Here is a 14,906-nt window from a genome sequence, read left to right as displayed (position 1 = left end):
CGTGTTACAACTTATGTATCGTCGCTGGCTGGGTGCAGCTGAGTATGTGAGCCACTTCCCTACTCCCTCATTCTTACTGTTTCTTCCCTTACTGCCACTCCCCTCAGCTTGCAGTCAATGCTGCCACCAATGCTGAAATCAGTGAAGATATTTTAAATCTGTCTTGTGGCTTCAATGAAATGCGTGTTTTTGCCATAAAATCTGTTTCGTTTTATTGAAATAAAATAACAGCAGTGGTCTTAATGAAACGTATATACCATTTGGCTTCTCCATCTAAGATAGTTCATTGCAAAAGATGTTGATGTTAGTACTTAAGATTTTTGCTCACATGTTTAGAAATACATTTTTTTGTCAACTTATGTCTTTACTTATCCTTGAGATCTCAAAATTTGTCCCCCCCTGGGGCCCCACAGCTTTTGTGTGGATACGTGTGTAGCGCACATGGGTCCCTAAGCTGCCCTAAGCTGTTGCAGCCTTTATTCTTTTCCAGGCTGCTTTACCTTCCCTGTCCTTCTCCTGCCCTGCCCTTCTTCCTTTCCCTTTGCCCCTTCCTTTCCTTATCGTGGTATTCTTCTTTATGTCAGTCCGGCTATCCTCATGACTTTGCTTCATCTTGCAGTTTTGGCTTGTTGGTTTTCCTCCTCCTTTTTGGCTATTCTTTTTTGGTGCTCCTAAGGGGTTTGCCTTGCATCCCCAAATTTGAAATCTGTAGTGAGAGCCAAATGGGAAAGAACTCCCTCTCTAGCATCTTTAGTTTCAGTTCTCTCCCCATTCTCCTCCTCTCCCTCTCCCTTTTCTCCCTTCCCTTCCCTTTGCTTTTCCCTTCCCTTCCCTTCCCTTCCCTTCCCTTCCCTTCCCTTCCCTTCCCTTCCCTTCCCACCAAAGCCCTTTTGCCTCCTTGCTGGGTCACCAGCTGAGTAGCCAGTCTGTGTGTTGGGGCTGTCATGTACCTGTCTGGCTGAGCCCCCAGACTCTACAGGGATCACACTGCCGATACCTGCACTGCGAACGCCTTATGCAAATCTGGCAGTGGTTGCCCATCTATTCACGGATTCTGAACTCCTGGCAATGACTGCCCTGCCAGATGGCCATCACTGTGGCTGGGTGGCACCCACAAGGCGAGCCCCTGTTCGGAGTGGGTGGTACCAGGGCAGATGTTTGGCACACGAAATGTGTTAAACTCTCTGGCGGCTCTACTGTGGCCGCATCTGTTCCTCGTCATAGTTCTGTCTCAGTTCCTGTTTCTGCCATTACAACCTTATCCTCCTTGGGTACACCCTGAGAGGAGGGCCACACTTGTTGGCTTGGGGCAAAATCCTTTCCACGGTTCCTGGCTTGTACCAGGACTGACAGGGAGACTTTTGCCGTCACCAAACCCTCTTTTTTTTGTGGAACATATTGAAGACAAGTTCAGAAATATTGAGTCATTAAGCAAGATGAGACCTGGCTCTCTCCTTATAAAGACAACTTCTGCCAGTCAGTGAGCCTCCCTCTCTGCCTGGGACCATTTAGGAGACATCCCCGTGGCTATCGCTCTTCATGAGTCACTCAGTATGACACAGTATGTAATTTTCCATAGGGAATTTCTTCTTCAGTTCAATGACGAATTTATGGCTAATCTGGAACGATAAAGCTTTCATTTCGTCCGGTGTGTCCAGAAATACTCTGAGGACCACCGTGTAGACACTGGCGATTTCATCGTGGCATTTGAGGGGGATACCCTGCCCGAGAAGGTCAAGGTAACGGTGTACAGATGCGACACGAAACCTCCCACGCGCCGTTTCCACTGCCTCGAGTTCGGCTGTACGTCCTTGCGATGCGATACCACTTCCATCTGTGGCTGCCCTCTTCGTGTCAGGAGCCCTTGCACCTCACCTCCTAACTGTGTAAACTGCTACGGTCTCCATTCTCCGGACTCACCGGAGTGTCAAAGTTTCACAGACTTCACCCTGTAAATTCTTCTCTACCATTGCCTCAATTACGTCTTCTCCTCCTCACCTCTCATCCTTCCTCCCATCCTGCCCCTTCCCTTTCCTTAACCTCAGCAGCTCCCGCACCTCCCTCCTCCCCCTCCCCAGGAACTGCTCCTCCTCCTCCTCCTCCTCCTCCCACTCCCACTCCCACTCCTTGGAATGCGTGCTCTTCTCTGGGTCGTGCTAGGGATAGGGCTCCGTCTCGGAACACCCCTCCCTGCCAATCTCAGGACGGTAAGCTGGCACCCTCGTGCCAGAGGAGAGACCCGCGCTCCGAGGACCCGAAGCCACTTCAATACACACCGCCCGCTGTCGGAGAGTGCCACTTTGTCGGGTAGAGGTCTTCTACTTGACCAACTTACTACAGACTTTGATTTGTGTCTCCTCAATGATACCGCTACCCACTTCAGTGTCGCTCGTGGCACCTTTAGTGCTATTGATCTCACAATCTCTTCCCCCGCTCTCACGGCTTGCCTACATTGGTCATGCTATGATTATCTTTGTGACAGTGACCTCTTTCCAGTGATTCTGTCATTACCCTACTACCACCAGGCAGATAGGCCCCCACGTTGAGCATTTCGCATATATGCGTCTGCTGTGCACTTTGAGACCTCTGTCTCGAATTGCGTCGATGCGATCGTGCGGGGAATCTCTGCCACTATTCTTCACGGTGCTGGCACAGCTGATCCCCTACCCACAAGTCCCCCACATCGTCGACCAGTGGTGTGATGGACCGTGGACGTAGCAGTCACTTTCCAGGGCCACGAAGGGTGCTGCAGCAATTTAAGCGACACCCTCCTCACTTTTAAGTGTCTCCACGCTAAGGCTCCTTACCTTATTAAGCGGAATAAAAAGGAATTCTGGGAGCACTATCTGTCATCCCTGGAGACGTGTGGCTCTTCATCGCAGGTTCGATCCGAGCTCTGTAGCCTTCTGGGCTGCCAGTGACAGTCGACTGTCCAGGGGCTTATCCTCCAAGATGCTCTGTCTACTGATCCATTAGTCCTCGCAGAACACCTTGCGACACACTGTGCAACAGGGCCGGTGTCCTCTTCCTATCCTGCTACCTTTCTCTGCCAGAAATAGTGAGTTGAATAGACCCCCCTCCGTTTCAACCCTCACTGAGCTGAACCCTATATTGAACCCGTCACTGGATGGGAATTCTTGCAGACTCTTACCTCTGCACACGAGGTGGCCCCAGGCCGGGATTAAAAATTGTTCACTATCTCCTACACCCACCTGCTAAAGTTTTCTGGTCTAGGAGCCATAACCTAGGGCAAAGCATCCCAAAGGACAAGCGTAAAGAGGAGACAGTGCTGGTTGAAGAGGAATACACAAAATGCGAGAAAGAAAGAAAGAAAGAAAACTCACAATGCCGAGACAGTAGAGTTGTCCCTGTCCTTAAGCCTCTGAAGAACCCAACGTCTCTGGACAGCTACCACCCAGTTAGCCTGACAAACGTACTTTGTTAACTGCTTGAAAGGAGGGTTAGCTTCCAATTCTGTCGGATACTCGAATCTCGGAGCCTTTGTCCCCTTACCAGTGTGGCTTCCAGGAAGCCTCCAACTGACCATTTATTTAGATTGTAAACTGCAATCTGACAGGCTTTTATTAACCGTCAGCACCTATAAGGCATACAACATGGCTTGGCACCATCACATTTTAGTTACCCTCCACGAATGGTGATTTTGCGACCCTCTTCAGATTTTTATTGGTGAGTTTTAATCCCCCCAGTTCTTCTCGGTTCAAGTTGACACCTCACTCAGCTCCCCTCAGATTCAGGAGAATGATATCCCACACGGTTCTGTATTAAGTGTCACACTCTTCCTCATAGCCATAAATGGGCTTGTGACCTTTGTTGGCCCTCAGGTTATCCCAGCATCGTATGCCGACGATTTTTGCATCTGGTGCAGCTCCCACTTGATAGGGTCTGCTGGGAGCTGGCTCCAGGGTGCCATCCGATGGATGTCTCCAGTGGCTTCCAATTTTCTGCCTCTAAAATTCAGATTATGACTTTTTGTCGTCAACCCGTAGTAAACCCTGATTCAGAACTTTATTTAGGTGACTAGCTCCCAGATGTTAAAGCACAGTCCCGTTTCTTAGGCCTTTTTTTTGATAAAAAGCTGACATGACTGTCCCATATTCACCAGCTGAAGACCACATGCATGCAGAAGCTTAATGCTCTCTGCTTCCTGGGCCACACATCTTGGGGTGCAGACCTTGCTACTCTTCTCCATCTTTACTGTGGAAGTCAGGTTTATGTGTCAGTGGCTCCTTCCACTCAGAAGATACTTGACCCTGTCCATCATTGTGGGGTGCATCTGGCTGTTGGTGCCTTTTGCACTAGTCCCAGTGACAGTCTCCTCACAGAATAAGTCCTCTTTGCAAGCAAGGGGCATCTCCCTCCTGATCACCATCCATAGGTGGAATTGCCAGTCGGAATGCATCTCACTTTGTCGGGATCTCCATCTCCACTCACTGAAATGCGTCCTGTGTATTTCCTCTCATACTGCCCCTTGGATGGTGCCTAGACCACAGATTAGGACAGACCTGTTCCAGAGCCCTAGGGTCTCTGTCACCTCTATGCTTTCTACCCTTCCACGTCTCCTACTGGCTTAGAACACCATTTATTCCTGGAATCATGGAATGTATTCACAGCAGAGCTGCTAACCATCACCAGGGCCCTCTATTTTGCTACTCAGGCTTCCCTCCACAGTGTTTTAACATATACCGACTCAGTGGGCAATCTGCTAGTCTCGTCGTCGTTTGGTCTCTGCTATCCGTGACCACCTCTTGTCCCCTGGCCGTGCCGCCTGCTCAGTTGTCTTTCTCTAGGTTCCGAGTCAGGTGGGTATCCCAGGGAATGAACTGGCTGACTGTTTGGCTAGAGAAGCTGATACTCACCCTTCATTGCCTTTCATGACTCCAGGTGTTGATATACAGATCTGTGTCAAATCTGTCTTTGCCCAAAAGTGAAATGACATATGGTGTGCTACGGCTCTCAGTAATAAACTCTGCACAATCGAGGAGACAACTGCACTTTGGTGCTCTTCCTTCTGCTCCTCTCAGACGGAGTCCACTGTTTTATGCCATCTACCAGGCTCACCCATTGTTTCCTCCTGCGTAATGAACCACGTGCACAATATGATTGTGGAGTGAGACTGATGGTATCCCAAATATTGGTGGAATGTCCCCTTCTTTGGCCCTTCGTGCTAAGTATAGTCTTCCTTAATTTTAAAATTAGCAGACAATTCCTAGATAATTGAACTGGTCCTCAGTTTCCTCTGTGAAAGTGGTTGTTTCCAGAATTCGAATTGAGAACAGCTGCCAACATGAGTAACGTAGAAGTAAATATACTCGGAGTAGTGAAGCGACTTAAATGACTTAATAAAAGCAAGTCTTCTGGTCTGGACTGTATACCAATTAGGTTCCTTTCGGAGTATGCTGATGCATTAGCTCCATACTTAACAGTCATATACGACCGTTCGCTCGACAAAAGATCCGTACCCAAAGACTGGAAAGTTGCACAGGTCACACCAATATTCGAGAAAGGTAGTAGGAGTAATCCACTAAATTACAGGCCCATACCATTAACGTCGATATGCAGCAGGATTTTAGAACATATATTGTGTTCGAACGTAATGAATTACCTGAAAGAAAATGGTATATTGACACACAGTCAACATGGGTTTAGAAAATATCATTCTTGTGAAACACAACTAGCTATTTATTCACATGTAGTGCTGAGTGCTATTGACAAGAGATTTCAGATCGATCCTGTATTTCTGGATTTCCGGAAGGCTTTTGACACTGTACCACACAAGCGGCTCGTAGGGAAATTGCGTGCTTATGGAATATCATCTCAGTTATGCGACAGGATCTGTGATTTCCTGTCAGAGAGGTCACAGTTCGTTGTAATTTGCAGAAAGTCATCGAGTAAAACAGAAGTGATTTCTGGCATTCCCCAAGGTAGTGTTACGGGCCCTTTGATGTTCCTTACCTATATAAACGATTTGGGAGACAATCTGAGCAGCCATCTTCGGTTGTTTGCAGATGACGCTGTCGTTTATCGACTAATAAAGTCAATAGAAGATCGAAACAAACTGCAAAACGATTTAGAAGAAATATCGAAATATGCGAAAAGTGGTAGTTGACCTTAAATAACGAAAAGTGTAAGGTCATCCACATGAGTGCTAAAAAGAACAGGTTAAACTTTGATTACACAATAAATCAGTCTAATCTAAAAGCCGTAAATTCAACTAAATACCTAGGAATTACAATTACGAACAATTTAAATCAGAAGGAACACGTAGAAAATGTTGTGGGGAAGGCTAACCAAAGACTGCATTTCATTGGCAGGACACTTAGAAAATGTAACAGACCTACTAAGGAGACTGCCTACACTACGCTTGTCTGACGTCTTGTAGAATACTGTTGCACAGTGTGGGATCCTTACCAGATAGGACTGACTGAGTACATCAAAAAAGTTCAAAGAAAGGCAGCACGTTTTGTATTATCGCGAAATATGGGAGAGAGAGTCACAGAAATGATACAGGATTTGGGATGGACATCATTAAAAGAAAGGTGTTTTTCGTTGCGACGGAATCTTCTCACAAAATACCTGTCACCAACTTTCTCCTCTGAATGCGAAAATATTTTGTTGACACAGACTTACATAGGGAGGAACGATCACAAAGATAAAATAAGGGAAATCAGAGCTCGTACGGAAAGATATAGGTGTTCATTCTTCCCGCGTGCTATGCGTGATTGGAATAATAGAGAATTACGAAGGTGGTTCGATAAACCCTCTGCCAGGCACTTAAATGTGATTTGCAGAGTATCCATGTAGATGTAGATAAGGTTTTGCTCTACTCGTGGAGCAGGGGCAGGGTGGTTGTGGTTGGGGCCTCTCTTCATGTCTTCTCAGTCTGGGACCCCATGACCACCCCCCATGGAAAGACCACTATTTTTTTCCAGTTTTTAGATTTGATCTAATCTTTTATGTATTTTACTGTTTGAGTCCCCTGACTCTTATCAATCCACTTTTAGCGGACCCTCTTTCTTCTGTGAGAACTTTGGAATGCCCACCCGGCTAGCCTCGTGGTCGAACACACTGCTTCCTGAAGGGGAAGGTGTGCCGGTACCCGGCATGAATCCGACTGGCAGATTAGTGTCGAGGTTTGGTGTGCCGGCCAGCCTGTGGATGGTTTTTAAGGCGGTTTTCCATTTACCTCAGCGTATGTGGGCTGGTTCCCCCTTAGTTACACTGTGCCGGCCAATGCTGCGCAAACACCGTTTTCATGTACGTGTACAGCACAATTATTCTACCACACAAACATTTGGGGTTACACATGTCTGGTATGAGGCGTTCCCTTGGGGGTCCACTGGGGGCCGAACTGCACAATAACACTGGGTTCGGTGTCGGACGGCTGTGGGGTGGTGGGCTGCTGTGGCCTGTTGTCAAAAATAAAGTGAGCCAGGTGGTATTCAATCCTGATAGATAAGTCTACTCACATTACTCAAACAGAACCTCTTGTTATGTTTGTAATAAGGGGAAAATGTACATGCTCTACTTAGCTCTTTGTCTGCTAATATAATGTACTGCAAGAGATATATATTCATGAGCTGGAGGAATTTTGCATAGGCATGTAGGCATGCCATTGATAAGAGTAAATGTTCCTCGGTTGTTAGTGATGGTGGATCTGTTATGACAGGAGTTTGATCTGGGGTGGCAGTTCCTTTTAAAAACAATTACCCCTTATATTATCTGTGCATTTAGCTCTAGCAGTCAGTCAAGCAGCTGAATACTGTTTAGAGCATGTAAAGTTTCAAAATACTCTAAACAGAGTTTATAGCAACTCTGAACAGTCACCAAAGAATTCCAAAACATTAAAAGATATGCAAAAAATATTTAATGAGCCAAGGAAAAATATTGTTAGAAACTTTGCCATTTTCTGGCTGTCTTTGGAAGAGGTGGTAAATTCATAGTATGTAAATTGGAATTCTGTGGTATCTGTGCTGGAAAAAGAAAAAAGACGAGTAACTGTTGGCTTGGTAAAAAATGTGAAGTGTGTGAAATTTTTGTCAGTATTGTCTTGTATGAAAGATGTAATGTTTCTTCTCAACGAATTGTCTTTGACTTTTCAAAAGTCAAATTTAGATCACAAGCACATGCAGATTTGCATGAACACTTGCATCCAAGAGCTCGAGGACCTTATATTGAAACCTGAACCAAATCACAGTTCTTTTCTTGATAAAGTACCTCCAGAATTTCAAGGTGTGTCGTGGAGACATAATGCGATATTCATTGAACCATAGATGTGTTATTAAGTACACAATTGACAAATTCTTAGATTAGTTGCTTATAAAGTTAAATAAGAGATCAGGGGATTTAGATAAAATAAGAATATTTAATATATGAACTATTTAGGAAACGATAGATTGCTACTTACCGAAAGAATACAGGTCAAGTCACAGACAGGCAAGATTAGAAGATGCGCACATATAGCTTTCGACCGTAGTCTTTGTCAGTAAAGAGAGAAACACACTCACACACAAAAGCAAGCAGCAAGTACACCTCATGCACACACATTCGCCAACTCCAGCATCTCAGGCTGAAATGCAGCATCACATTGGATGCAAGCAGCAATCTGGAGGTGGCGGGCAAGAGGAAGGGATGTAGTGTATGGGTGAGGAGATAGACAAACACTGTCTGATGGAGTGTGGAGCGACTAGACTGCCGACAGGCGTAGTGTAAGGAGGTTCTGGGACGGAGGTTGGGGAAACAGGGACAAAAGAGAAGAGGAGTGGAGAAAGACGGCCGATTGTGTTGGCAGAGGGCTGCAAATAAATGGTGTGGGAGATGAGAATGGGGAGGAGATGATAAGATGGGTGGAAACTTTTGGATGAAGGATGTGGGACAGTATGTTACCATGTTGAGGCTGGGATAATTACGGGAGCGGAGAACATGTTGTAAGGATAACTCCTGTCCGTGCAGTTGAGAAAAGCTGGTGGTGGAGGGAAGGATGCAGATGACTTCGGAAGTGAAGCAGCCATTGAAATCAAGTGTGTTATGTTCAATAGTATGCTGTGCCACGGGTTGGTCTACTTTGCTCTTGGCCGCAGTGTGACAGTGGCCGTTCATCCTGGGTGACAGCTGGTTGGTAGTCATACCAATATAATTTTGTCATTGAAGCTGGTATAATACGGCACAAGTCAAATGAGGGGGGAGGGGTAACTGTAAATTCAGTGTAACTGCAAAAGAATTCAGTACCATGTAACTGGAATGGTTGTTATTGCTTATTACTTATCAGTCCATCTTTGAAAGATGTATTTGAGTTGTAGTTTCATTTCTTGAAAATGGATAGCATCTCACAAGAGGACTTTTTAAACAGCAAGAGATTGTTGTTCAGGTGAAATTAGTGTTTGAATGTGGAGATACATTCTGGAGAGCGATTGTCAGTGGCGAGAAATATTTTTATATTATATACATCCCTTAACAGCCTTTAGTATCTGAGTTGCTTTATTTTGACCAACTGGCTGTATAAATCATGATGCCATGCTTCAGACGTTCTGTGATTTAGTGATCAGACATTCTGTGATTTAGTGATTTCTACTGAAGATTTTAGATTATGTTCTCCTGCAAATGTGAGATCAATAGAATAGACAGTGGCTTTAGGAGTGATTCTGTGATTTTTTAATGTGTCACTCTTTTCTTTTAAAAGAATTTCGTATTGCCAGACTGGACAGAGTGTGGACATTCAAGTAAGTTTTGATGATATTAATTTGACAATGAAGCATTTTCACTTTGTGTTCTGCACTCAAGGAATGATTGAATTTTAGTTAACTTGAAGAGGAGACCAGAAACACAAAATGAACAGAAATTGTTACTACTATACTTTAACAGTATTTTTGAGGAGAGTGTGAGTTTGATTTGACAGGACAGTGTAACCTGCAGTGAGGAAGAAAAGCTACCGTTCTTTCCCACTCACAGGGCTACCGTGACAGAGCAGCAGTGACGGAGGCGCTGTCGCGGGCTGCACCGCTACTGCCAGCCCTGTCCGTGGCGTACAGTGCGTGCCGGCAGCGTGCGCCCTGCCAGAATGGTGCCTCCTGTTCTGAGGCACTGCGTGTCCGCCCCAACCGCACCCTCGTCTGGGACAGCCGCACTCTCGTCTTTGCCACACCAGCTGTCATCCTCGAGGTATGTAGCAGATCTGAGACTTTTGGACTGTTCCATTTTACATCGTACAGTCCATTTAGAAATTTTTGTAACTTAACTGGAGCACTGTAGTCAGTTGACAAATTGATGTAAATACAAACCAAACTTTTATTAATTTCTTAATTATCATCAGTGCTGTCTTCTTATACCTACTATTCAGCTCACCCAAAGTGTAGCTGCTAAACTGAATAACTAATGAAGGGAAACAAATGTGAACACAGGTGTGTATTACTTCACTGAAGTGGAATGTACTGGAAGTGTAAAGAAAGAAGTCTACTTCTAAAAATGATATAAACAATAGATGAGTTTCAACTATAGAAAAGAAACGAGACTTTTCAAATGACTCTCATTTTGAAAATTATGAAAATAAAACATATATTGTGACTGTTCAAGCTTTCCCAGTGGATATCTTGTAACTAGTCTTCACAGGTTTGCCGTCGGCTGATGTGCAAATTCCACAATATTTCCTCGAAGAAACTCTCTGACGTCTTCAGGTGGCTGAACTTTGCTGATGGCTAGGTACAACAGACGGTATCCACGTGTGAATGCCCCTGCACATAAAACGTGCACAAAGAATGTGCAGGTACAGAAATCAAACACGCACAATCATTTGCAAATGGATGGCACCATACTCAAATGTCCTCTACCAAAAATCGCAGAGCGGCCCTCCTGCACGTGCACTGTACTCTATATTTACTAACAGCATGGACCCTTGGGGGACAGCATCTATTGCGAGCCAACACATACAGAGCTATGTTTGCAGGCCATAAGCAACCATCATCCTGCAAAATGCAGAAGTGCACTACATACATTAGTTCATAGACTGATCCTGAAAACCTGTTGAGTGAGATACAACATTTGAAGACAGTATTCTGACAAAACGGTAATTCTGAGAGACAGATACATAATGCATTCAGGCTCAAGCAAGATTCAATCCATGGAGCAGAATGAAGACACAAATACGCCCACCACTTTTGCCTTCTTGCCGTATTTCGGTGCCATGTCGTAAAGAACCAGATGAGTCCTCAGAAGATATGACATTAAGGGTGTTTTCTGTCCATCTGCAAAACTGAGGAACCTGTTGGGTTCGGTTAAGGATGATCTTGGTCTGTGGAAATGTGTGGTGTGTATAAGATCCGTTGTCAGTGTGGGGTGGCATGTATAGGCCAGACCAGACATGTCACTACAAGAGCACTGCAATGAACATCAACACCATACACACCTATGCCAGCCAGAGAAGTAGGAAATTGCAGAACACTGTCTGAATACAGGACGTTGCATAATTTATAAGAAGATGGAATTTTTATCTTTGGCATCATCTTTCTGGGACTGCATCATTAAGGAAGCAGTACATATCCATGCAGCTGATAATATCATCAACAGGGATGCAGGATTTCAACTAAGCACAGGCTGGAACCCTGCATTGGCTGTTATTAAATCATGACGAGAAAATCAAGCTTTTTCAATAACAGATCCTTCATATCATTGGTTTAGACTGGTTTTTTATGAGTCATGTCTGACCACACTGTTAGTAAACATAGCATACAGTGCACACACGAGAGGCCTGCTCTGCGATTTTCGGCAGAGGGCGTGTGAGTATTGCGCCATCTATCTGCAAATCATTGCACATGTGTAGTTTCCATGCCTGCACATTCTTGATGCACATGTTTATATACTGGGGCGCTGACGTGCAGATACCTTCAGTCGTACCTAGCCAACAGTGGGGTTCAATCACCTGAAGGTATCGGACAGTTGCTCCCTGAAAATACTGTGGAATTTGCGCAATGACATCTGGCGGCAAACCCATGAAGGCTATTTGCAAAACTGATATTCTTTCATTTAAAATCAAAGAATAAAAACAAATACTTAAACAGAGACAGAAATTTCACAAATTGTCCCTTATTATGAAATTCTTAATGTTAGTTTATTGTTTGATGCTTGGTGAAATCCTTTTAGGTTCACCCATACAAAAATAATGGAGCCAAACTTAGCTTCTTGTTATTAGTATAAGTTTGCTATGAGATGTATTTATCTTTACTGTGAATGGAAATGTGGTGGATGTGTCCATCTATCAGAACAAAGCCTGACACAAATGTAAACCTTCAGCATTTTGCTGTTTTAGAAGTGAAAACTCTCCTATTGCAGAAATCAATGTTCTTATTTGCTCACTCCCTCTCACATGTCCCCCCTCTCCCCCTTCTCTCTCAATTGTTCGCTTGTGCTACTGAAACATTTCTCGGTGCACAAACACCATACCTGAGTGTGAGAAAGATGCTGTGCCATAAGAATCTTTTTGCACATCTTAAGTTTGAAGAAAAGGTCAAAACTTATTTCCAAGCATGCTGAAGAAACTCTGTCCATATTTTGTGACTCAGAGACCAGTTATTTTTGCTGTTACCAGAAGTAAGGCAAAATAAATACCTGGAATGATTCTATGCAATTGTAGAGAAGAAGAAAAAGGCATCTGCAGCTGGAAGCAGGACAGGAACAACATCAACTTTGAAACCTCATCATATCCTCCGTAATCAACTAAGACCTGTAGAAAACAGTTAATCCTTCCAGAAAGCATCACATTTTATTCAGTGCAGCAGTACTAAATTGTTACATCAGTATTTGGCTGTACATATTATATCATTTATAATTTTCTTGTGTCCAGTAAATATTATTTTCAGGGTAAGCAACATAATATAGGTAACAATAATATCACATAAATTCCTTGTTACATATCTTTCCTTTTTCTTAAATAACATATTGTACACACATATTGCAATTTGTAAAACTAATTTTACTTAAGTCCACTGTGCTTGAATACAATGATAGAGTTGATATTTTGTGTACTTTTTTTAAAAGAAGATATGCATTTATTTTTATTTTTGGTCAGTAACTTATCACAATTTTGACATATTTCTGTTACAATGGTGCCTTTATGCTTGCCTTTACTTTCCTCCTTATTGTCATTAGTAGTGATATAGTAAGGAATTGTGTTCATTAGTAGGACTTAAGAAACAATTATGTATTAAAATATTAGCAAGATGTGAAGTTTCCCAAATGTGATATTAGTAGAAGCTGTGCGCTTCGTAAAGTTATAATTTGTTGATTACATTCAGTGTACATATCTATTTTTGTCAATTTCATCATTAAAAATCATTCATTATCGTTGTTCCAGCGTGTGCAGACATGATAATATTTTAGTATGTAGGTTGTGGTATTAAGGTGCTCATTCTAATGTGCTCTGCATTATCATGTCCCAAACGACACATGACTTTGTGCCAACAGTGCAATATCCCACAAGTTGAACTGTTGAAGTTTCATTCAGTTAGAATGTAAACTGAATGAATTAGCTTTATCATAGTCCTCATATTTATAATAATTGTGCTGTTTTTAGTATCACTGTTATGAAACATTGCTAGACACACCTCCATGACCTTAAAAATCATAAGTGAAATGTATCTAATTGTCTTGAAAGAGTATGCAGCATTTTAAACAAAATGAAAGTATGTTCAGGCATGTTTTCTGACACTTTGTCTTCCTTCTGATCTTTATCCACCCTCCTTTTTTATTTCCTTCAATTTATGTGATATTATTGTTACCTATATTATGTTGCTTACAATATATTTTTTAGATTTATTTTCAGGCTAATTTACTTTTGACTACATAGTCTGTGTAAGGTAAGCAAGTGGAAAAGCAGACCCTGAATACTCCTGCAGCTTTTCCTGTGGCAGAGGTTAGAGCTTCTAAAAGGCAAGGAAGTCACCAATCAGTTATCCTAACCCCACACCCTGCAATATATGTTTGCTACCTAAGAAAGTACACAAAGGAAAGGAGTGTAGAAGTGCTGTTGTTGCTGTGGTCTTCAGTTCGAAGACTGAAGTACTAATGCTGCCATTTCCTTTTGTTAGTTTCCACAATACATGTGATAGCAGTATATACTTCTGTTTCCTATGATGTACTGATGGCTACTGTTGTAATGATGAATTTGCAGTAATTTGAGTGATTTACTCAATTGATAATTTTTAAGACTGCAAAAGCAATTTTTATTCTCAGGAACTTAACCTCATCTCTACGTTTCTTGTATATTGCAGTAATTCCTGGAGGGAGCGATATGTCAAATAAGAGAAAGGCGACCACTCACCTATAGTAGATCAGTGCATGAAGCACAGAAACACATGAGAGAAAATGACATTCACACTAACTTTTGAGCACTGGTTCTTTTCTAGAAGACAACCACACAGACACCCAAATCCACATTCTTGTGGCTACGGCATGACTAATTATTGATCTAATCACGTTTTTCGTGTGTATTTTTATTTCAACATGCTGACTTTTATTCCATCCAGCAAATTGTGACAAGCTGTATTACACTGCTGACAAACCTTGTAACAATTTTTCAGTGTTTTGCTTCATCACAAATGTTCTTCATATTACCTTCCTTCTCAGCTCTTTGGTTATTAGCAATGTAATTAATGTTAGCTGCACAGTTAGTACAGGTACACACCTAAACTATTAGCAAAATAGCCTCCACTTACCTTGAATAAACAATGCATTCTCACAAACGTGGACTTATCCACTGTCCTCTCTTCATGCTTTACATATAGTGTCGTGCTATTCCTTTTGTGACTGGCTTTTTTTCACTTACATGATATGTTGAATAGAATTTCCAGAGTCTCACTTGTAATTTAATCTTCCCTTGGACAGATTGTAATTCTTCAGGT

General features: G+C 43.0%; 1 protein-coding gene across 1 annotated transcript in view; it reads left to right on the top strand.

Moving 5' to 3' along the window:
* Positions 1–14,906, top strand: part of LOC126092940 (cadherin-related tumor suppressor-like) — a 518,310-nt gene that overhangs the window by 384,291 nt on the left and 119,113 nt on the right. The window contains exon 24 of the mRNA XM_049908671.1: positions 9,967–10,176. Coding sequence (XP_049764628.1) covers positions 9,967–10,176 — 210 coding nt within the window. The remainder of the gene's footprint in view (positions 1–9,966; positions 10,177–14,906) is intronic.

Source organism: Schistocerca cancellata, chromosome 7 (genome assembly GCF_023864275.1).
Source record: "Schistocerca cancellata isolate TAMUIC-IGC-003103 chromosome 7, iqSchCanc2.1, whole genome shotgun sequence".
Lineage (NCBI taxonomy): Eukaryota > Metazoa > Arthropoda > Insecta > Orthoptera > Acrididae > Schistocerca > Schistocerca cancellata.
The sequence above is the reverse complement of the archived record's forward strand: the minus strand, read 5'-3'. Positions and strand labels throughout refer to the sequence as shown.